General features: G+C 31.5%; 2 protein-coding genes across 3 annotated transcripts; one reads left to right on the forward strand and one right to left on the reverse strand.

Moving 5' to 3' along the window:
- Positions 1-62: 62 nt before the first annotated feature.
- LOC125064388 (nose resistant to fluoxetine protein 6-like) lies at positions 63-23,398 on the reverse strand. Of its 2 annotated transcripts, none has more exons than XM_047671380.1 (13): positions 23,315-23,398; positions 7,787-7,929; positions 7,194-7,521; positions 6,796-6,907; positions 6,291-6,375; positions 5,549-5,715; positions 5,017-5,095; positions 4,456-4,559; positions 3,560-3,733; positions 3,205-3,352; positions 2,214-2,400; positions 1,146-1,288; positions 63-436 (listed from the first exon to the last, which is right to left on the reverse strand). In XM_047671380.1, the coding sequence occupies exons 2-13, from the start codon at positions 7,910-7,912 to the stop codon at positions 203-205; spliced, it is 1,887 nt and encodes a 628-aa protein (XP_047527336.1). In that variant the 5' UTR covers positions 7,913-7,929; positions 23,315-23,398; the 3' UTR covers positions 63-202. The 2 variants fall into 2 exon arrangements, with proteins under 2 accessions (XP_047527336.1, XP_047527335.1); XM_047671379.1 differs by lacking the exon at positions 23,315-23,398 and adding an exon at positions 8,395-8,875.
- On the forward strand, positions 18,431-25,700 carry LOC125064308 (elongation of very long chain fatty acids protein 7-like). The gene is made up of 6 exons (XM_047671273.1): positions 18,431-18,567; positions 22,292-22,482; positions 22,822-22,902; positions 23,540-23,702; positions 25,131-25,267; positions 25,476-25,700. Exons 1-6 carry the CDS (start codon positions 18,507-18,509, stop codon positions 25,698-25,700), a joined length of 858 nt encoding a protein of 285 aa, XP_047527229.1. The 5' UTR covers positions 18,431-18,506.
- The last annotated feature ends 737 nt before the right edge of the window (positions 25,701-26,437 follow it).

Raw genomic sequence — 26,437 nt, forward strand, 5'->3', positions numbered from 1 at the left:
AATCTTCATAGCAATATCATTTTAAAGACTTGTTTTATTTTTAAGTAAAAAAATAAATAAAATATTTTGAAAATTAACTCATTTTATTCAATCAGCATCCTAAACTATTATAACATCTTATAATATTGAGTTCCAAGCACATAAATATTGTACTACTGGGCTCATCTTCTTATTAGGATTTTCTTCTCTAATTACATCTAAATTAAAGAACAGAATCGATTCTTCCCTTAATTTCTTCTTCATCAATGAACGTGTCTGCGTCTTTGTTTAAGTAGATTCCATTGTTTTGTTCTGGTTGTATCGATTTAATTTTTGTCTTGAAGATCGTAAATTCCAAGCAATTTTTCAAAAATTCTGTCAGTGGTGCATCAACTAATAGAAAAAGCGGTATTGCCGCTATATAAGACATTATTACGTAGTTTAGAGATTTTTCTATCTGTGAATTGAAAATGGTCAAACATTTCATCGACAAAGAAATGAGAGACATTCTTAATTTATTTTCTTATATCCTTAAAATGATAAAGAAGTTTTGAAATGTATCAAATCGGTGAAATGTTATTTTATGAAATGGTGAAATGTTATTTTATCTAGACTACATATATATATTTTTCTAAATTATGAGAAGTCCTTCTAAGATTACCATTACCGTACCGTGGCACATGATAACGAAACATTAACGTGGCTCTAAACCCGTTCTTTAAACTATTTTAATTTTATAATTATGTATGACATGACCTAATCATTTAATAAATGTCCACCAAGTAAGCTAATCTGACCAAAACTTTAATAGTATTGATTGGACTTTTTATGAGATAGGTAGGCGGACGAGCTAATGGGCCACCTGCTGAGTGGTCACCACCGCCCATAGACATTAACGCTGTAAAAAATATTAACCAATTCTTACATCGAAAAAATGCCACCAACATTAGGACCTAAGTATGTTATGTACTTGTATAAATACCCAGTGTATTATATGTAGATCATCCTTCAAACCGAAACACAACATTACTGAGTATCGTTGCTTGGCGGTAGACTATTTGATGAGTGGGTACCTACCCAGACGGGTTGACAAAAAACCCTACCACCGAATCAAGTCTTGAATTCAAAAACTATTTTTTTTTATTGTGACTATGTGTTATTCTTACCATGTACAAGTTATTCAGTGGAGTCAATGTTGTACATCTTCCAGTCATCGCTCGTATTATCATAAAATGTAGAAGAAATACGCTATATGATAATTTTGAAGGAATCTTCCATCCATCCCATTCAAAAATTATTCGGTATACATCTAAAAGTAGTTAATTTTATAACGGATTCATTTATTGTGATTAGTATTATCATTATTTGACGTTAGTCGATACAAATCTTGAATTGACTTATTCACTAAACTTGATAATTTGATTTCACGACAATTTATTGAAGCTTATTTTATCAAGTTTTATAAATAGGTATTAGAATAATGTACAGAATATGGTCTTAAGATCTTAGAACTATATATTATAATTAAAATTTAAACAAAAAAGGAAGTATTCATCGAAATATACGGTATTTGAACTCCACGCAAAATAATTTAACTGTATTTTATTTTCAATGTAAGCTGTAATTACAGGACGGGTAATATGAATAGAATACATACATTATAATTTTTGTTATTTATTTCAGCATAATACACGCGGTTTATTTTCTGCCTTATAATCATTAAGTGGTCTTCTAAGCCCAGAGACGCATAAGTAACCTTTGTACGCTGTCAATGCGGCATTACATACATTACATTACATACATGAGCAGCCTGTAAATTTTCCACTGCTGGGCTAAGGCCTCCTCGCCCTTTGAGGAGAAGGTTTGGAGCATATTCCACCACGCTGCTCCAATGCGGGTTGGTGGAATACTGATGTAGTAGAATTTCGTTGAAAATTCAGTGGTGCCTGCCTGGGTTTGAAACCGAAATCATCACGCACTAATCACTGGGCCATCTCGGCTCCCACTGGGCCATCTCGGCTCAATGCGTCACCAATCATAATCTAAGATATAAATGCCTTGTGGCAATAATTGCATTGACTATGGGCATTGGAGTCCCGAAATACAGCAATATAAATGCTTGATATAACAGAAAAGCTCAATCGTCACTCTAACACTTTCTCCAGCAAAATCTTACCACTATTCCGATAGGTAACCTACCATAGATAAAATATCTAATGAAAGTTTGAACTTACTGTCAATTTTAAAAACACATCCAATAATAAACAACGCGCAGATAACTCCAAAAATAGGTTTGATCAAACCAGCGTATACGGCTTTTGTAACAACAGATGCCTGAAACTCGTCCTTATAGAATACACTCCCTAAAAATAATAAACCAAAAACTGCTGGTATCGTAAGCAGAAAAAGGTATCGATATTTCTGTAAAAAGAAATATAAAATTAACTGTATTACCGACATAAAGATCGATTTATAACTTCCATCGTATGTTTAATGTTTGGTCATAGATTAGGTGACCGAAGTTTCCGCTAAATCTTAGAAATATTTATGCAGGTACATTTATATTATTACTAGCTCAACCCGCGGCTTTACCCGCGCGAAATTTATAAAACAAACTTCCAATACCCGGTTTTACCCTAGATGGTGGTTTTTCTTAAAATCCGTTCTTATCGGATGTCTATATCTAATAAGGAACCTACCAACTAAATTTCAAGTTTGTAGGTGTTATTGTTTTTGAGATTTCGTGATTAATAAGTGAGTTGTATTGTATGTGTATATAGATTATATATTTAATAAAGTCATAAATTTTGTTATTGTATACGATTTCAGAAAATAGATGTAATCAATTTGAGAACGTCATTCGTATCGCTTTAAACAATAATACAAAATAATTTCCCGTGTAAATTAAGATAAAAAAATATACGTTCCGAAAGATTAATCCGATTTAATTTAAATTAGAGTTTTTTGTCAATCTGAGAACTATTTGATGGATTTATTTAGGCTAATTATATTTTTAAAAAAATTAAAGTTTTTAAAAGTGTAATTAACGATTTTAATACTATAATATAAACGATATATTTTAATCTTTATAAATTATAATAACGATTTTATTGTTTATAGATTTTTAAATTTTGTTTCTTGCTTTGAAATAAGTTTATAAGGTTGTTAAAAAGCAACAAACCGTATTTTTCAGTTTTGAAATAAAATAAATAAATACCTAGGTACCTTGAATTTTACCATGTCGACCTGGTTAACTTGTAATCGGTATATAAAAATACCCAACGCGAGACCCAAAACAAAGTTCACCATATTCGTGTGACCTCTTCTGTAAAACTTATTGAATGTTACATTGTTTTCAAATGCTCTGACAGTCCTGAAAGTATGTAAGTAACAAAAAGTATGAACAAATTGAGAAAATTATAGACATTATTTTCAATTCATTTTTATGTGAAATTAACTATCAAATATTTAATTAAGAAAAAAAAATGTAAGTGTAGATTAATGTAAAAATAGAGGTTATTTTTATTGTTATTTCATTCGTTTCATCAATAATGTGTTTTGATGTCACGAGTTAACTTACTCTGGTGTCACTATAAAAATTGCATCCAGGTCTTGAAAATACGTTTGTGCCGCCGGTGTTACAATCCCTAGTATAAACAGCAGTATCAATAATATTTTCTTACTTCTGTTACTTCTTGCCAAAATGCACACTATAGATCCGATCACGTACATCTGCATATTAGCTCCCAGATACCTTAGAAAATATGTAATATAAAAAAATGAAAAGGAAATCTTATATTATTCATAGCATTTTTTTTAAACTATGGTGATTTTAGTATTCTTAGTCTATTTATAAATAAATATTAGACAACATCACATACATTACTGTGATCCTAATGTAAGTAGCTAAAGCACTTGTGTTATGGAAAATCAGAAGCAACGACGGTACCACAAACACCCAGACCCAAGACAACATAGAAAACTAATAAACTTTTTCTACATTGACTTGGCCGGGAATTGAACCCGGGACTTATGACTGGCGTACCCATGGAAACCGGTGTAGAAACAACTAGACCAAGGAGGTCGTCATATTTATTACAATATTACTTATTTAAGCGCCTGCAATTTTATAGAAGCAAAATCATCTTGTATACTAATTACATTTATTTTTACGCTGTTAATTAAAACAACTACGTGTCACTACTACTACTTTGTACAATTAGGTGTCTAGACTACTTAGTATTAGACTTCATTAATTATTTTACCTATAAACAGCAGTATTTTTTATTGCATCATACTTAAACTAAAGCTACTTGACTGGGACAGTATATAAGTCTTATATATATATATATAAGCTGGCTGGCTTTTTTATTCTCTACTACCTACAAAGTATTTTATAATAGACTATTAATCACCAGGGCCGCGATTTTTATGCATTATTAATAGGATATTTATATATGCCAAGCTTATTATTACCAAGTGTGTGCCATGCACAGTGTGCTGTCTAAATAATTATTAACATATAACAAGTTCGCCCATCCATTAGTTCGACAATCCTGAACCTCTTTAGTAACAGCTATCTGAAATAAACAATAATTATGGTTCTAAATTTATTATTATTTTTCACGTTATAGGTTCAATGAAGAAAGACCACGTGATCGTGTCGCAGGTTTGATTGTGGTCCCAGGGACGATTGCCGTTACAATTCTTAGTTAAACACTAAGTTGAAAGGTATACATAACTTCATAAAAAGTTTACTTAGTCAAACATAGCTGATGCTTGTGAATTAAATGAAATAATATCTCGATTCATTTTTCTCGCAGTCATGTAATCTCATATTTTGTGTCTACGATATTAGTATTGCCGTAAAAAGTAAATTAGTACGAAACGGATTTGAATTATGATTCCATGATAGAGTCTTCACATGCATTATAAGGAATAAATAGAAACTATTATAAAATCACGCCTATGAGTAGGCGTGAGCACCTAACACTTAACAATTTATTACTTAACTTCAATAAAACATTATAAACTTACTTCCCAAAAAGGCCCTGAGCCGGCGTATCTTAACCAAGTCGCAGTGAGACCTAGGACAACTATGTAAGAAGGCGTGAGTCTGAAAATTGGAAAATAATTATAAACAAAACTATTATATTTCTCAGTCAGTGATTCACTTGATATAGTTTTGTAAAATGACTATTCAAAAGTGCTTGTCAAAGCCTAGTAGAATAAAGTATGTTTCGACTTTAAGCCAATGTTGGAGCCAGTGGGTGAGTTTTGTGAGTCTTTAAGAGTACTATACCTTTCTAAATGTTTATTTAAGTATAATTTATATGTTTTACAATGCGTTCGTTTTAAATGATTGTAGCGTTCTCGATTTAATTTTAGTAGGATTCCAAATCTTTAAGCCTCTTAGTCTGCCTAAGTCTATTGTTTAGCTGTATTGACAAGGCAGCCATGAAAACATAATTAGGAAACGACAAACAAATTGAGTATAGAAAAGGCTGAACTACTTCTTAGGCAGTTCTCTGGTTTTTTTTTTTAAATTAAATGTCAAAATACTACTTACTTTATATAAAAACCAGTTATCACTTTTGGGATCAACGTCCATCTCATTTCGTGTTTTTCAGCATACACCTCAAGTTTATAAGCCAACAAACAGCCAGACATTACAAAGAAAGTTTGAACCAGAATCGTCCCATTTATGAAGAAAAGATGAAAAATGTTTTCATATTGCTAATAATTCAGAAAAAATATACAAAATAAAATATTATATTCAAATTGATTAGAATAACTCGTGTGGGCATTAAATATATTATTAATCAACTTCAATCAGGTTCTACCTATTTTGTTAATTTATTAATATGTAATTAATTATATTTATAACTCGTGTCATATAAAATACTTTTTATTTTTCATTACGATCATAATTTATAATTATTTACCGTTCATATGAACGTGGTGTATGAAATAGCACTTATAGTAGTGGATAGAAGTACAAATTAAATATGAGTTTATATATAGATAACATATTATTTCCTCATATGCGAAGCACTACTAAGTTTTCACGTATTTTATCTGAATTTATAAGAATACATCTCGTGATGGACGCTGATAGAAAACATCTTGAGAAAAGCTGCATCCCTCATATAAACACTGCTAATATGTATATCAATGTGAATCTAAATCTCGACACCATCAACGTGAAAGTAGACCTTAGCCCAATTGCAGGGCATTTGTAGGCCCTTTTTACTACACGTTGAAATTAACAAAAATTTATGCACAAAAACCAAAATGTTCAAATGAATTACCATTTCAATAAAACGAGGATTTTCGGGTCCAACCGCTACTGGTAGAAACGAATGACAGAGGATAACGCAGATTATTGTTATTGTTCTGTAAATAAATAAATATAATAAAATGATTACATTCATGATAAAATGATAAAAATGTGTAACCTATACGGAGCCGAGATGGCCCAGTGGTTAGAACTCCTGCATCTTAACCGGTGATTTCGGGTTCAAACCCAGGCAAGCACCAATAAATTTGCATGTGCTTAATTTGTGTTCATAATTCATCGTCGTGCTCGAAGGTGAAGGAAAACATCGTGAAGATACCGGCATGTGTCTAATTTTAAAGAAATTCTGCCATATGTGTATTCCACCAACCCGTATGTAACACTATATGGGTATGCTCCAATAACCTTTTCAAAGGGAGAGGAGGCCTTAGCCCAGCAGTGCACAATTAACAGGCTGTTAATGTAAAAAAAATGTAAAAACCTTTAAATTATTGTATCATTAGAGTTATATTATTTACCTCAGACCATGAAATGATTTTAATCGGTCTTCTCTTGAATCAAAATTTTTGTACGATGACATTAACTTAGAGTAATTATGTGGTATTGAGAAAGACGTGATAAATCTGTTACCTAAAAAAATAATAACTATAATAATACGTCAAAAAACCACGAAACGATTGATTACCTAAGTGAAAAAGAATTTGGACGTAAATTATAAGTTTTGAATATGTATGTAGGTGTAACATTATGGATGGAACTTAAAAAAAACTACGTGTATTAAATACGGAAGCAAAGTTTTTTTGAGGATTATTAAGATTCGAGTTATTCGTCCTTATATTTAATCGAATTAAAACAATTCAATATATTACGAATAAAAACATCGATAATATTTTTTAATAAAATCATCTATACTTGCCTTGGTAGTGCATTCTTTTAACAATAACGATATCATAAATGCTCGACAAACAATTGACGGCAATCAGTGATATTAAAAATGTTGCCATTACTATATCACCGGTATCTATCTGAATATTTGTTTTGTTATAGTTACAATTTATAGGGTCAGATATTCTGCATTTTAACTGATAATTTTCCCAAAGACTCTGGTTGAAGCATCCCTCAATGATAAATTTTAGGTCTTCCGTTTTATTATCACCCATGAAACGTTTACACGTCTGGGTCATACAAATTCCGTAATGCAGTCGAGTATAATTAAAATGTTTCCTTTTGTAATCTGAATAGTTCTGTAATAAAAGACATAATATGTTTTGTGAATTTGATTTTGTTCCTTCATAATGAAATTATATTAGTGATAAACATTTCAAAACACAATAGATTTTAATTAATATGTGAGAATTTGAGTACAAAGCAAATGTTTTTATGCTTAAATCCAAACCTTGTGATTTTAAGGAAATAAAATTTATGCTTATCATTGTATGTTTTTTTACCACACTGTTCTACGTATTAATTAAAGTAAAATATTCTAATTATATTTACGTTCGTACTTACTCGCATCATGGTCAAAAGTTCATTCGAAGGTTCATTAGATACAATGTCAATATCAGCTGTACAATAAATGCCATCGGGATTTATCAAGCAATGATCATAGTCATCTAGGTGATATACTTGTGGCATCCTGGCATAATCTGAATCTGGAATGATGATGACATAAAGAATTTTATGTCATTATCAAATAATATAAAATATTTACAAGTGTAGTGAATTTTTGTGTAGATGTAGATGGTAATGGTTTCTAATTAAGATTGTAGAAAAATGTATGAGCACATTGGTGATGACGACTTACCATGATATGGGTCATATGCTTAATTCATGATTACGGGAACGATAACTTTGAACACGTTTTTCGGTCGTGTTGTTTATTTTTGGGGAGCATTATGCTATACTATTACAAGGTTTATTTAAATAATACTAAATAAAACGCTTACACGGGCAAAGAAAATTATCGAACTGGAGGCTTAAAAAATTGAACGTCTAAGTTCACACTTAGATCCAGTAATTTCTAACTTGGCAATGCAGGTGATATGAAGTCTGCGATGTTATACATTTAGCACAGTCATTGGGTAGTGTCATTTAAAATAAACGCTATATTAACTTACCGTTTAGCTTATAAATCACACCAAAACAATTATAAGCCATTAGAGGAATTAACATAAGAGTTTTCATTACCATCTTAATATAATAATTTTTTTTTTACACTATAATTATTTTTTTACACAAACGTTATCTCAGTGCTTATATTGTCAACCCAATGAAATAGCTGTACCTATACCGCATACAATGACGACAGTTTCTCAACCTATAAAAACATCGTTAAATCATGTTGTGATTAAATAATTTTTTTTTTATAAATGCATCAAAAATTGAGGTAAGGAGGGACTAGTCGATTTAGAATTGGTTAATTTGAATTAAACGGAGAAATACTGAGCATTCTTGCTAACATTCCACGCGGTCATGATATGTACCGTACCAATTTTTAATTTTTAGTTGTATATGATTAAAGACTCAATGTAAAGAGTTCTTATGTAAAAAAATATATTTAAATATTGAATGGGTTCAATGTTTAAGATTAAACTATAATTTATGTCATTTGTTTTTAATAAAAGATAAAAGATAGAGTCGTATAATATTAACGCTGAAGTCTTTTTGAATATTGTAATCTGTTATTTTTTAAATGATGAAGTTGTTATGTAGGTACTAATCATTAGTTAAAAGTATCGATAAGAAACTTTGTATGCATATTTAATTATAATAGCCCGTTTTAAATGTTTTTATGACTTGATTGCTGCTTTTAGTATTGCCTCCCGATTAAAGAACTTCTAAGCGGCAGAAAATGAAATTTCAAATACGTATATAATTGAGACATTTAGTTCCAAAGTTTGGTATAACTAATGTGATTTAGTCTAGTTTATATTATAGTCCAAATTCCAGTGCTCTTAAGTGCTATAATATTTATTGCACTTAGGGTTAGCTTCTGACGAGGGAACTGTTCAACGGTAGTACAGGCACGAAATTATATACACACATTCAATTATAATAGCCCCTTCTAATGACTGCTATAACCAAGACTATTTAGTCCAAGAATATAGTCACGATGAATGTATCAAATTGTGTTATATAGGGCTTTTGTGGTACTCAAAGTGCGGGGCATCACTGTCCGTACCGTTATCAATTTAAGCTAGATCATTTTAGTCTAGAGCTAAGAGCTATACTCTTAGGTACTGACCAAGTCTATGTTGTTTTAAGTATGGTCAAGTCACAAGTAGGTCAAATTATTGTATTTTAATTTGACATAGAAATATGGCAAGCTATTAGATACTACTAATTCATTTTGACCGTACAATTAAGACATATTATTATTAGTAAGGAATTATAAATCATTAAAAAATACAGTAAAATTTTGTTTCCGATGAAAGCTGACATGTTTAATTCTTGTCTGACTGGTCTTTATGATAATCATGCTCCGGTTAGACCTATTAAAATTAAACACTTACCAGCGTCTTGGCTATCTGAGGAATTAAAAAGTCTAATTGCAAAAAAAGCTATGGCTAAAAGTAAATTAAAATCTGATGCATGTGACAAAAACGCATTAAATATAATAAAATCCGGAATCGTTGCAATACATCGTGTAGAGATGCGCAACGACGCCACATTCATATATCAGTCGAAAACGGCGACCCAGCTAAAGTTTGGAAATTCCTCGAATCGTTTGGAATTGGCAAATTATCTCATAATTCTCTTCACCGTAACATTGACATAGAGTGTCTTAATAAGCATTTTTCTTCATCTGACGTTATTGACAACGCAGAAAAAGAGCGGACGTTAAATATTCTTTCTTGTTTGCCAACCTTTGACTATCCACCGTTTAATTTCATTCCTTTCACCGAATGTGATGTTAAGAAGAGCATAGTGTCCATCTCTTCTAATGCCGTGGGCGACGACGGCGCTGGCCGTAATATGATCATACCTATCCTTGAAACTATTGCTCCTGTTATTACTCATATCCTTAATAAATCCATCACTTCCTCAAAGTTCCCTGATGCCTGGAAAGTAGCCCGTATTATTCTACTCCCCAAAAAGGCTAATTCTATGAAATACTCTGATTTTCGTCCTATCTCCATCCTTTCATTTCTTTCCAAAGTTGTAGAAAAACTAGTGCTCCAGCAATTAATAACATTCCTAAATAGGCATAGCCTTCTTAATCCACTCCAATCTGGCTTCCGCTCCGGTCATAGCACGGTCACAGCGCTCGTGAAAATTACCGACGACATTAGATTGGTCATGGATAATAAACAATTTACAGTGCTGACATTGTTAGATTTTAGCAATGCTTTCGGTACTGTCAATTTTGACATCATATTGAGTTTGCTGCGTTCTCTTAACAATCTCCATCGGTGATTGGCTGGTTTCAGAGTTATCTAAGAGGCAGAAGGCAACGTGTTCAGGTAGACGAAACATTTTCGTCTTGGTGTGAAGTACGCGCTGGAGTGCCTCAGGGTGGCGTGTTGTCTCCTATTCTCTTTACAATTTTCATTAATTCTATTACTCAAAAGATTTCTTCTCTCTACCACATGTATGCAGATGATCTCCAGCTTTATACCCAGTCAACCTTATACTTTATATTTTTATATTATAACTTGCCCAGCGCTATCACTGCCATTAATGATGACCTGGTTACAATCAGTGATTGGAGCAAGTGTTATGGTTTAAAGATCAATCCATCAAAATCACAGGCTATTATTATTGGCAGTACCGCTATGATTTCAAGAGTTGACTGGAGAAACATTCCTACGATTATATTAGATAATTGTACTATACCATATAGTCCGACGGTCAAAAATCTCGGTATATATGTAGATTCTACACTTTCATGATCACATCAGTTAAATGTAGTCAGCAGGAAAATGTTTGCGGCGATGGGCTCTCTACGACGTCTCCGTTCTTTTCTTTCTATTTCCACCAAGACTATGTTAGCACATTCTCTACCTCTATCTATTCTCGATTATGCAGACGCAAGCTATCTAGATTTAAATGAGGACCAATTAAATAAACTTGAGCGGCTTCAAAATCTAGCTATTCGGTTCATATTTGGCTTACGCAAATATGACCATGTCTCTGAATTTCGTACTCAGCTCAAGTGGTTACCTATTCGTTTTCGCCGGAATCTACATATGGTTTGTCTTCTGTACTGTGTGTTATTCAATCCGCACTCACCTATTTATCTGAAAGAAAAATTTAAATTTTTGAATTCTCGCAATGTTATTGACGGGCACAACATGAACTTACGTTCATCTGAAAATTTATTTTTAAATCCACCTGTGCAGAAAACATTTTTTTTCAAAAAATCTTTTACGGCTGAGGCTACTCGATTGTGGAATGCCCTCCCGCTTAATATCAAATCTGCAACCTCTTTAACATTATTTAAAACTAAAGTTACTAATTATTACCTCACACTCTCACACTGAATGGCGACTAGATACTATTTGTTATTTGTATATATCTGTATATTTGTATGTATTTATGTATGACTTTATGTAAATATATATATATATATATATATATATATATATATATATGTATAAATGTATTTATGTACCTAGCTATATGTATGTAGTAGTTTATGTATGTATTATATTATTTGTATCTATGTGTGTAGTCTATTTTACACCACCTACCATCTCTCTGTTGGCTACTACTCCATATCACCTCGGTTGTCTGGAAGAAATCGCTTTAAAGCGATAAGACCGCCGGTTGTACCATCTTTTCTTTATATATACTTACTATAAGGCTAATCTGTTTAATTTGTGGTGTACAATAAAGTATTTAAATAAAGCTAATCATTATTGAAAGGTATTAATTTTGTTTTAAAAATAGATAACGAATATATTATCATTATCATTTATATACAAAATTTTGTTATTTTTTCTTAAATGAACCATCCATTTTTGATTTGGCCGTACATATTAAAATTTCTAAGACTTAATCATAGAAAATTAAAATTAAAAACTGAGAGGATCAAACTCATGACCTTCAACAAATAATATCATTGTGGTAGAATTGATGTTGACAAGCACGTAGGAAGGCTCGAGTCTCGATTACAAAGCATCTGGAATCGAGATCATTTAATTTGGATAAGCCCGTATACATACACGCACACAGATACACAAAATATGTAGAAAAAAACAGCTTCTAAACCGCAGTTCAGTTTTCAGTTATACACTAGGAATTCATATTTTTATTTAGTATTTAATTTTATTCGAGACATACATTGCTATGCAGATGACAGTACAGTGCACGGGGGATACCACGGACGCGCAGCGGCTGGACGGGCGGAAACTGAGGAGAGACGGAGGGATCTTGTTGTTGAGCTCGATAGGACGTTAGGACTCATCGCTAAATGGGGCTCTGACAATCTTGTTGAGTTTAACGCCAAGAAAACACAGGTGTGCGCTCTCACAGCGAAAAAGTCACCATTTTCCCCTCCTCCTTCCCTCTGTGGCACCACGCTGGAGATACATAGCAAAGTCGCCATACTGGGAATCGACGTTCGGTGCGACCTCAATCCAAGGGATCACATCGAGGCTGTTATAAAAACAGCCTCACGTAAACTCGGAGTCCTGAACAAGGTGCGGCGTTTTTTCACGCCTGCTCAACTGCTCCTGCTGTATAAAACACAGGTACGGTCCTGCGTTGAATATTGCTCGCACCTCTGGGATGGCTCCGCTAAGTACCTACTGGAGGCCTTGGATCGGTTGCAGCGACGTGCGGTTCGCATTATTGGCGATGTAAAGGTCACCAACACCCTCGAGCCTTTACAATTGCGTCGAGAGATAGCGGCACTCAGCGCTTTCTATCGAATGTGTCACGGCGAGTGCTCAGAGGAACTATTCTCCCTTATTCCTGCTTCCCCTTTCCTTCACAAGTCCACGCGTGCTGGTTCTCGATGTCACCGCCTAACTGTGACATCAATTCCATCGCGTACAAAGAAATTTGGCAACTCTTTTCTTTGTCGCACTTCCAAAACATGGAATTCTTTACCAGCGCACGTATTCCCCTCCTCTTATGACCTGGGTTCCTTCAAGCGAGGCGTGAAGAGGCATCTTGCGGGCCGGCAAGGCGGGGGCGGCTAGAGCAGATCACCTTTCCCAACTGCACTAGCCGTCGTCGCGTTTGGACTCTGCTACCACTTACCATCAGGTGGAGCAGAGTCATTTGCCCTCCCGGGCAATAAAAAAAAAAAAAAAAAAAAAGAGACTAAAATTCAAGTTATTCTTGCAAAGCATTTTATTTGAGAATACAATTAGTTTATTTTTTATGATAATAATTTAAAAAAAAATGCTGAGATTGTAGATTTCCTACATTTTAGATGATAAAATATCTAAAAATATGTAGTTTACAGTACGGCCCGAGTTGTTATTATGGACGTGCGTGAATCACTCCACTTGACTGGTTATCGTGTTTTTATTTACGCGTTAAGTAATTATAATAAACTAAACTAAACAATAGAATTAATAAAAACAGGGAAACTCCTGGCAACAGGAGACCCGTTATATTATTATTAATTCTATCCCAACTTCCCAAAAAACCGTACGCAGCTACTACCGGCACCGAACACTACAACTTATGTGAATGTGACCATTTGATATTTCTCCAAGAAAGATCAAGCCATTACATTAGATTCAATCTATAGAATAACACTCAGGGAGTATCTTATTGCGTTATCAGCTATTATACCAGCGGTATATTTACGATTTATATCCCGTATCCGTATCGAATGCACGATTATGCATATATCTAGATAAAAAAACAGCTGATAAGCTTGTCGAAGAAAAAAAAAACCATTATTAATCAAAATATTCTGAAAATGAAACTGTTAATTACTAAACAAAAGAGTAGTTTTATCAAACGTTTACCCCATCATACCAAATTATATTATAGAACAAAATTTAAAGAATTAAAAATTAAGTTTATGTCTCCCATAACATTTATGAAAATAGGTGTTTCAGATCCAGGATTCTCTCATATATTAAGTTTTAGAAGACAATTATATATTAGCCCAGCCCATTACTCACGCCTCCCAAAATCATTCCAATTAACCTGTGAAGACAAAAACTACTGGATATATGTGTCTACTGATGTGCTTAAATGTTTTACCTGTAACTCAATGGGTCGCTTAGCTAAAAATTTCTCCCAAAATCTATTAAGCTCCAAAACCTCTCACCAAGATATTGGAAATCAAATCTCCGAAGATAGAAGTCAAATATTTGATAGAAATTATGACGTAAGAGCAGATCACGGCCGACTAGAAGAAGAACTTACACAACTACTACAAAAAAATCCCAAAGGAATTAGACGGATCTATTCACCAATCATTAGTGATTCTTTAAATATTTATGTAATAAAACCAAAAGGAAATGATTCTGATATAATAAAACTTGAAATTGATGAAACAAATAGTAATGTTTCATTTGAAAATGGAAAAGCAAAAACAAAGACGAGGAAAATTTGAAGAAACAGACACTAGAACTAAAGAGAAAGTTTGGAAAGACTTTGAAGATAGTATGTTACAATTAAACTAAGATTCAACATTCCCTATTAATTAAGACCAATTTATTAGTTTATTGGATAATTCTAGAGGGAAGCCAAATATAAAAGAATTAGTATATTCATATACAGATAATATCAATACAATACATTTTTCTAGTATGGACTTTTTGCAATGGAATGTTAATGGCTATTTTAGATGATTAGAAAATGTCAAATTACTAAATAGTCAGTTGAGTCCAAATTGACTTTGTTTACAACTGTATTTCTGATGATTGTGCTTCTTTAAAATGATACGAACATTTTTATAAGAATATATCTTTTGAGATATATTCTTATAAAAATGTAATAGAGCTAGTGGTGGAGTAGTGACATTTATAAAAACACATACGTTACCTGAAGAAATACAAATGAATAATCCCTTAGAATTAGCATCCATAAAAATTAGATTACCTTACACCATAACCATTTGCAATGTTTATCTTCCTAATAGTTATCCAGTTAACATAAACGATTTAAATTCACTAATAGATCAACTTCTAACGCTTTATGGTTTTGAGTATCTTCAACAGCCATCACTTTTACTGGGGTTCTGATAAATGTGATACTAGAGGTAGAATGATTGCTGAATGGCTTGTCGAGAATAATGATACATTTTTATTTAAGAATAGTTAACTTACACATTACTACGTCTAACTTTGGCTTCACAAATTATAAGTTCTTATTTGTCTTAGATTTTCGCGATTATTACACATTGAAATAAAACTAACTCACGGGCAGACACGTGACCACGAACACTGCAAAGTGCTCGAAACGTCGGGATGTTAAAATAAAATAATTAATATACGCGATTAAATCCGTTAAAAACTAGTTTTATTTCAAAGTTCTTATTTTGAATGGAATACCTTAGATAATTTTTATGACAGTGACCATTTTCTAATTTAAATTAAATCCTTTATTTCACAAGATATACAAACCAACATTAAACTACAAAAAAAAAATGGAAATACGATTAAGCTAATTGGTTAATGTTTGGTGAAGAAGTTAATCAAAATATTCGCAGATTACCTACATTAAGTTCTAAATCTGATTACTTTATTAATTATATAATAGGAAAGCTCACCAAACTAATTCTTGAAGCTGCTAACAAATCAAAACCTAAAACCTCTGGATCCTATAGCAAGAACAATTTACCATGGTGGAACAATGAGTGTAAAACCGCAACCAGTGAAACCAAAAAGGCCCTAAAAAATTGCTAGAAATGACCCGAATTCAATATATAAAATTGAATATAAGAAAGAGAGAGCATACTATATAGAAGACTCATCAAAGAAAGTAGAAAAAGGTTCTGGGAAAATTGGGTGTCATCCATCAACAATAAAACTCCTATTGAGGATATGGGGAAAAAAAATACAAAACCCTAACCAATGTAGCCTATTTAGAAATATCATACTTGCAAAACCTGATGGTTCGTACACATCTGATCCATATAAATATTCCTGCTTATTAGCTAAAACTTTTGCGACCTATTTTAATTCGACTAATTATGATGATCACTTTTAATTGTTATAAAATTGTCCAGGAAGTCGCAACGAATTTTGAAATTTACGATAATTCAAATCCAATTAATAAGGAATTATCAATGCATGAACTGTTATTAGTGTTGTCTCGGGTAGGTAATTCCGGCCCAGGACCAGACAATATTTCTAATAATATAATCGGGCACTTGCCTGTCAATGCTCTTGAGTATTTACTTAAATTATACAACTATATGTGGAAAAAGAAGATATTTCCAGATAGCTGGAAAGAAGCCTTAGTTGTCCCAATATTAAAGCCTATCAATAAAACTAGCCTTAAAACCAGTTATAGACCCATATCCCTAACATATAACCTTTGTAAAACATAAATATGATATAATATGAAATGATTTGGAAACATACAGTCCTAAAAATATTACACGACATTAATATCAAAGGAAATAGATTGGCGTTCGTCAAAAACTTTCTTTCAGGAAGAGCAATTAAGTAATAATATTCAATGATACAACATCAAATTCTGTACCAACTGAAAAGGGTCTTCCTCAAGGCTTGGTACTCAGTATAATATTGCTTTAACTTACCATAAACGATGTCTTATTTCATATAGAAAAACCAGTTAAGGGGTTTTTGTTTGCTAATGATCTTACTATAGTATGTTGCCGTAAGACGTTGAAATCTATATTAAAATTCATTTTAAACACCTTAATTAATTTATAATAAGACAAGCCCTATCAAAAGTGTATTAGCTGAAACTGGAGAAATGCCTTTATCTTTTAGAAGAAAATAACTCGCTATCCTATATTCTATCAACTTCTGATGTGAAATATGAACTCCAACCTAAATTACCACAACCTCTAAGAATTAGAATAACCAAATATTTAAAGGAAATAAAATTTGAGACCCCTCCAATTTCAACAAAGAAATTATTTACGATTATCCCATGGGATAAACTTGAACTCCCCATTAAGCTTATATTATGAGATTAACAATAGATATACCGACTGTAAAGTTTTCTATACGGATGGGTCAGTTTTAAATGGCAGATCAGGATGTGCAGTTCTGGTGATATTTTCTATCGATATCGACTTTGGGATTTTTATTCGATTTTTAGTTGTGAAGAAACAGCTAGCAATATGTAAAGCATTATAATTAATTCACAACGAATCTAATTCTAAGAAATTTATAATTTATTCTAACTCGAAATCATCACAATGGCATTGCAAAACAAAAATAATAAAAATCCGCTTATTATGCATATAAAACAAAAAATGATTGATCTTCTGTATCATAATTAAATATTCGAAATTATATGGATTCCAAGTCATCAAGGAATAATTGGTAATGAAAAAGCTGATAGTGAAGCTAGAAAAGCAACTAATGAAAAATATGTTTGTACAATCAAATCAATTCCAGTTGAAATTAAAATGTACATCAAACATAAAATAAAAATAGTATGGGATCAGTACTGGAAGTTAGACAATACATCTACATTAAGCATTATAAAAAATTCAATTTTTGACTTTATTCAGCTGTAGAAGGGAATAAGTTACAATGACTAGACTGCGCATTGGACACACATCCACTTAATAATAAAAACCAACAAAAATAAATGTAAATGTGGACTTGACCTGACATTTTCCATCTTTTAGTCGCTTTAATGAAAAAAGAATATGTAATGTACCTAAAATTTTGAAAGAATGTTTGAATAAAGTAGGATTTCTGAAACATTATTTTTTTTAATTAATTAATTTTTATAATTTAATATAAGAATTGTTATAAAGCTTAGGTCGCTAATTACCTTAGATGTTAAAAAGCGACCTATTATAAATAAATGAAAAAAAAAATTATATGTAGTTTAATTTACTGCAGTTTTTAATTTAAATAATTGTTGCTCAATAGTCTATATTTAATATTTTAATATCTTAATATTACTATAAATTAAAAAGAAGATCGTCACTTTGGATTTTTCGTTTTACCCGCGGATTCCTAGTAAAAAATATATATCTACGAAAACGTACAGTTTTCGTATTCAAACGATTTTCCCTTGACTATTAAGTCATGGATTAATTTTATTGTAATAAAAATAACAGATTTTTAAAATCAACTGTGAAATTTTTATACGCTACAAAATGGCGAGCACAGCTTTATCTTTGTACGATAATTTATATCATTATATTGAAAACCCAGTCGGTAAGTAGCTTAACATATTTTATCAATTTTTGTCACACTTTGTGACATAGGATGTTCTATAATATATATTACACACTATGTTATGGAAGAGTGAGTCCCAACCTTAAAATTAATATGCTATGTATACTATGATAAAAACAAATTTTTCGATTTAGATCTTTATGTCAATTTTATAAAATCTAATATTTTAAGTGCTTAAAAATTAAAAAACCATTGAAATTAGTATAATCGTGACGTTAATGCTGTCTTTAGTAAAAATATCCAACGAAAAATCATCAAATATGCTGCTTGACGTACATTCATTTTAGTAAACGTTAATTAAAAGTATTTATTTATAGAATTAAACTTGAAATATGTGAGTAAATTAACAAAAAACAAGTTTGTTGACGCTACCGGGAATTTGCATTTGCTTTTGATTTTGTATTCGCTTTTGTTGATTCACTTTAATTATCTGCGCGCTTCATCAATCTTTTGTTTTTTATCTGAGATTTAGGGCTTCCATTACTTCAAACCAAACAATTTAAAAAGATGAGATGATGGATTACATTTTTTTACAAAAAAGTTAGGCGAATAAACAAATGAGCCACCTAATGGTGAGTGATCTTCCTTATACATTGGCACTGTAATAAATATAAACAATTGCTTACGTTACCAATGTTTCACCAACCTTGGGAGCTAAGATGTTATATTATCTCTTTTACGTGTAGTTTTAAGTATTGCTTTTTGGTGATAGAATAGCTGAAGTGGGTGGTACCCAGATGGATTTACATAGAGCCCTATCAACAAGTCACATTCATCGAAGTCGCTTTTACAATACTAAATATTATTGTGATCCGGTTTGAAGAGTGAGTAAATCACAACAGAAACATTTCACCTACCTACCTAAGGTTGGTGGTGCATTGCTAAAGTAAGGTATTCTTAAAAATTCTTACGGCACCAATGGTTATGGGCACTGATTTTAACATCAGCTGGCTCATTTAACTGGTCGCCTATATGATATAAAAATAAAAAATAAATATAATCATAGCTACGACATAAGCCGTTATAAAATCCATAAAATTAATATTAACGACAACCGAACTTTTCCGAACCGAACGATGGAATTGAATTACCAAAATATAATTAAAAAATAAGTGAGCCTTACCGGTAGTCCCATTTAATTTTTGTATCATTTGACATTAAACCTTAATAATAAGCAACATTAGCATTATATCCTCTCGGAAAATGGGCTGGTTCATAAACGATCACAGGGTTAGTAACTCTTTTTTGGGGCAATGTATACGTTTTTACAACAGGATCCCAGAAAACGTTCAAAATTATTCAATTATAAAATTCAAAAGAATCGTTAAAGAGCGTTTGTGTGCTAAAGGATATTACAACACTAATGACTTTTTAGTTGACTGCACACCTTGGGAACGAAATGATCGCCTCCAGGCTGTTTCAAATAACTAAAATTGTACATGGAAAATGGTTAAAAAAAAATATATATATATATATATATCTCGCTGAGTTTCTTTCGCCGGTTCTTCTCAGGTCCGAGGTGCTAAATTCCGAACCGGTGGTAGATTTTTGACAATCAATAAGCAAGTGTAAACACTTCTATATTGAATAAAGATTTTTGACTTTGACTTTGACTTTGATCAACTCTTACCTCTTTCTTCGTACCACGCATGCACATTGGTCAAATCAAATAACGCGCGCTTTTGATTTCCTGTTACACACTTCCTTCCTATTAAAAAAAATTACCGCCACAGATTTTAGGGAAGTAATAAAACATAATAAATTGAAATTGAATCGAATTAATAAATAAATACAATTATTAGAGCACATTTAATGGAAGTTTTGATGAGATACGTAAATACGCAATATTTAATTTATTAAGATTCTATACCAATGTCATTTTCTTGCGTATTTATTTTTATTACTAGACTATTTTGGATCATGTTCTTTTTTTATGACGATATTATTATATTAAGTAGGAAAACCCTTCTCATCAGATGGAAAAAAATCTGTTCCCGCTAAAGAAAAACAGTTATAGCGCTTATCCAAAGTAATAATGTACAATTTCTTCGTCCTGATTATTTGTATTTTTTAGGGATCGTGTTTTAGGAACACACGGGTATTTTTTTAAGTTTTCGTTAATTTTCAAGTCGTTGAATCTTATTAACCTTATACACCATTATTAATTTACATTTGTGTAGTCTTTTACTAAAGACCCTAATCACTTGTTGTTCATAATATATTATGTATAGAACGCGCCGGTAAACTAGATTTGAATAGTACGTACGTTTTTTTTATAACTATTATTTTTATTTTGGAATCAGTCAAAATATAAACAACTGAAACAATATCTAATAAATGATAAGCAATTAAAGTGCACATTATTTTCGAATACGAGATCAACGGATCTCAGATGACAGAAAAAAATTAACTCAGTGTAAGTAAAAAACATTTACACAGTGCGTTTTTTAATTGTCTCCATTCCATGAACTCCGTGGCCGTGAAGATGAAAGTAGTCTGAGTTGACACAATGGAAACAGATTGAAATCAAACCTTGCTGGAATCAGCAGCAGCCTTCACCGTAAGTGATACGATAATACCTATTCCCTTACATCAAATTGAAAAGAGAAAAAGCTCGGAAAGTGGGTACCAAATGATCTCACTGAACGAAAACAACAAAATCATGACGCTTGCGCGTTGAAGCTTGCTTCGACTATTCTGAATCGGGTCTCACTTGTAATGGATAATTGATCCTATAGACATTCTAAAACGTACTTAGTCTTAATAAGTTCGGCAACTTAACCATTGAGTCAGAAGCAACAAGAAGGTTCTTATGAGAATATAGAGAACCTGTGCTGGCATTTTTCAATACAGCTTCTTGAGACCTGGCATAACGATTGCTGTCAATTAACCGAGACTTCTCAATTGCTCTACTCCCCTTCTTCGAAACGATAACGTAAGTCCAGTGGCACTCTGCAAAAAGGATCATCGCAAAATAACAGAAGTTACGACTGAAAGCTTCAGCCACCCACAGTACACACCAGGTCTTGATCCAAGTTAATTTGGATAACTGTTTACGGGGAAAAAAATCAAATCCTACACGACGGTGATAACGCTTTAAAGAGTGGATCAGTTTTCGTCCCCAGGGTATCTGAAGCATTCATATGGGGAAAGGGCATCGATAATAACAGCTAATACTTCAATTTAAGAAAACGTATTATAATTTTTTTTTTTAAATCTTCAATTTAAGAAAAACCTATCCGTACACATATTTTTATTTAAAAAACCTTTATTTTCTATAATACGGTATTATCATAGAACCTGATAATTTAAAAGCTGTGAGCTTTAGACTTTTGACCTTCGTTACATATGTAATTAAGAGAGTATCCGAATATTCAAACACTTATGTGTGAGTTATTATGTGTGTCAAGTTTCTTTCATGCGTTAATGTATCGTATATATATTTGTGCGTATATTTGACCGCTCTATATAAAAATATATAAAAAGACGATAAATATATATATAGATTTATATTCTTAATCATAATTTATTTAAATATTTCATAATTTTATAATGTTTTTGTTTTTTATTATCAATAAATGATATGTTTCCTTTTTAATTGATTCAATTTCATCATTGTATTATATTGTGCTCAATACTACAATTCTCAATCTCGTCCATTTGTACGCATAAAATTAAATATATGTATTTTTTTTTATTTCAGTTCCAGAAATCAAAGACTATTTCATGACTGGTAGCCCGCAGAAACTTATCATATTACTAGCATGCTATCTGTTCTTCTGCTTACGTCTGGGCCCCTGGTATATGAAAGAAAGGAAACCATATGAGTTAAGGAACGTCATCAAAATATACAACATATTTCAAATTCTCGTCAGTCTCTATTTATTTTATGAGGTAAAGATTTATGTAGAACTTACTTATATAACAATTTAAGGTCAATGGTAATTTAGTAACATTAAGCTGTAATTTTAATTATTATGGACAACATTGTTATCTTATAGCCTTTGCAATTACTGTCCAATATATTATATAACAATAATTACTTCAAAATAAGTACAAATACATTAAAAAATAAATTGTAATTTTTTTTCTGGGCAAAAAATTTTATATTTTGTATGCGATATTTTAAAGAAACTTCGCTCCAAATTAGTTTTATTTTACATCTAACAGTAGTCTTATTTACCTATTAAAATAATATATCTCCATTAATATATACAAATTTTATTGTTACAGGGAACGATTTACTTATTTTTCACAGATTTCAACTTTACCTGCCAAGGTATAGGTGATTTGAATTCACCGTCCACATCAAGGGTGACTATTCAAAATTTTTAATTGATTATACATATATTAAATAAAATTATGATACATATACTGTGAATGAGATTTATAATAATTTATGTTAGATTTAAGATTGTGTTTTATGGATCTGAGTTTTTATGCCTAAAGCCATGACAATAATTTGGCTCTAGACTTTAAGTCTAGAGACGAGTCAAGCTCAAGAAATCTATAGCCGCAAAAAAGAGACATAATTATAACACTTTTTAATGATATGGTTCTTCTTATTTGATTGATTGATTGATTTTAGCTTTGAAGTGTTACGGTGAAAAATTACTATAAGACTAGAGGGTCACCCGCGAAACTTCAAAATTTGTTTTAGGAATTTTTAAACCAATGACACATTTTGTTTTAATTTCATTTCATTGTTAACTGCAAGTCCACTCACCAAAATTAATATTCTAAATACATTTGAACATAAAAAAAACTATTAACAAAAACCTTATGAACATTAATTTCGGAAAAACGTTACTGGACGTTTAGAGAGTACTACGGTACGGTTGTTTAAGAAAATTTCCAATAGAACTGTTAAATATTCCAATAGACTATTAGATATTCAAATGTATTTAGAATATTAATTACCCATATATATATTATTATTACATTATTACAGATAGCAAAAGCTGTGTGGTTATATTACATTGTGAAAATAATCGATCTCATGGACACGGTATTTTTCGTCCTTCGAAAATCAGACAGACAAATTACGTCACTTCACGTGCATCATCACACACTGATGCCGATTGTTACTTGGATCGGTGTAACATTCGTTCCAGGTAAAAAATATTATATTTTGTATATTATACTACTACTTTAATTATTGTATAGTTAGCTACATGTTTAATAACTTGTGCTCTATTGCTTTATCTATAAATGCATTCCACAGGGATCGATTTTAAGTCCTCTTCTGTTTAAATGATATATTAATGGCCTACATTTTAACGTTAAAGGTATTTGTGATATTGTATTTTATATTATTTACAAAAATGTTATGTATATCCTTAATAATATTTTGCCAAAAAGAGTGATAAACATTGGATAGATGTATAAAAGTAGAGGAAAACTTGTAGCATTAATTTTACGCCACAGCAAAGTGAATCTATCCTTCTTTGGGCAAGGTAATAAAATTCCTCAAATACGTTTAGTTATGCTATTTAATTAATTAAAATCACATGCTGAAAAACTGATTAATTGAATTCTTCTATGGCGGTACAAAAAATCATACCGGACCAGTACCATGTATATTTAAATTAATTCTTGACATTTTAAATTATATTTTCCTCTTCGATTCAACCATTATAATTATGTTATACCTACTTTGGAAAAAAAACTTACTCAAACACATAGTTCAGAATCTGCAGACTATACTCAAACTCAAACTCAAATTCCTTTATTCAATATAGAAGTATTACACTTTCTTATTGATTGTCAAGTTTAACACTACCACCGGTTTGGAAAAAGAAAACACCCTGACCTGAGAAGAACCGGCGAAATAAACTCAGCGGGACTTTTTTTTTACGTCAAATTAATTATATACATAATTGTATATGAGTAGAAACAGCCAGGAGGCGATCGTTTTATTCCCAAGGTAAACCAAATATAAACTCACTAATTGTATAGTAACCTTTCGCACACAAGCGTTCCTTAACAATTTTTTTTAATTTCGCAACAGAAGCATTTTGAACGCTTTCTGGGATCCTGTTGTAGAAGCGTATACATTGCCCCACAAAAGAGTTACTGACTCTATGCAGTCGAGTAACAGGAGTAACAAGATTGTGTTTGTTCCTTGTACCAACGTTATGAGAATCACATTTTCTCATAAAAACATTATATAAGCTTGCCACTAGACAATCGTGGTATATATTTATACAATTATAAAAATTTATACACGATTGTTATCCTGTTATGTACTATAAAATTGTAGCACACTAAAATGCGTTTTTGTATCTTTTTGTTATATTTTTAAATTGAATGTATGCAAATGCAGGTTTTAAAACATCAGTTACTCGTTTAGTTCTTGTGCTCAACGCTTTAAATTTATCTTGCTCGTATTGTTGCTTATGATTTATTTTTGGTATGTTTTTAGTTAAGCTTATTATTGTAGCAAGATAGTCCCAATTCATTTTAATTAGTATTGGTCTTGGTTCCTTATTTTTAATATTCCTAATTGTTAATATTAATTGTTCATTTTTTTATCTTTACAGGAGGCCAGGGTGTCATCATAGGATATATCAATTCTCTGGTGCATGCTGTTATGTATACTTACTACCTACTCGCCGGTCTAGGAGATGAGTACAAGAAATTTCTCTGGTGGAAGAAATATTTAACAATGCTACAATTGGTAAATCAATTATAATATTAATTTGTCAATTTGAGTACATTAAAGTAGTTATGTACTTATTTAAACCGCAATGGATTAACCTGGTGGAGAAAGTTTTCTTAACATACTCCTCAATAAAACAAAATGCTTACATGTCAAGGAGTTTAATTGCTTTTTCCAATTCATAAGAAAAAATTATATTATTTATCGACATTTTTATTTATTTCAGGTACAGTTCACAATCGTTGGGATTCACAGTGTCAATAGTTTATTTTACCCATGCTCCTACCCCGTTATTCTAAAATTACTCACTATATTTTATGCAATTCTGTTCCTAAATATGTTCGGAAATTTTTACTATAACAACTATATAAAGAGCAAGAACGATAAAGATATAAAAAATGTATCAATTGGAATAAGCAAGGCTAACAATAACGCATTAACAAGAAATTAAGCTATGGTTTTAATATAAATAATACATATTTTGGAGCATTTTTATTTCAAAATAGCGAGACGTTTTCATATTAATCCTACGACACTTGCCTCCAGTTTCTAAAACTTTAATCGAAGTCAGATTAACTAATTCAACATTAATCTTTTTTTTTTTAATTATTATAGTAAGCAATCTATGATGCCAAAGTAACCAATCAATTCAGGTCTTGCACAAGGCACTTTAATCGAAATTTCTTTCTTATGGACTTCTGAGTTTTTGCAAGTGGGCCTAGATGTAAATCGCTGACAGTGGTTTTAGCTTGTGGTAGATTTTTTTTTTAATTAATACCTGTTTTCACATTGGACCTTAATTCGTTATTTAACGAATTTTTCCCCTACTCTACCGTCAATTTTGAAAAAGCTTAAACAATGTGATGTGACAGATATGTCCCTATGTATGCTTAGTTCTTTAAAATTACACAACGGATTTTGATGCGGTGTCTTTTAATAGTTAGATTGATTCAAGAGGAAGGTTTATATGTATAATACATGTACAGTACCGTGGAGAAACAATAACAATTTTAGAGGTTTCTGAAGTTTTGTCGTAGATAAAGACATTTTTGCGCTTACGTTGCAAACGTTGGCTGAACCCTACGAGATAGATCGAAAATTATTTTGCTCTATCTCGCATACTTAAAATGTTCTACAAAATAGTCCATGATAGTATATGTCTATCTCTTAGGCATTGGATAACCCATA

The sequence above is a fragment of the Vanessa atalanta genome, chromosome 5, assembly GCF_905147765.1.
Source record: "Vanessa atalanta chromosome 5, ilVanAtal1.2, whole genome shotgun sequence".
NCBI classification, from domain to species: Eukaryota; Metazoa; Arthropoda; class Insecta; order Lepidoptera; family Nymphalidae; genus Vanessa; species Vanessa atalanta.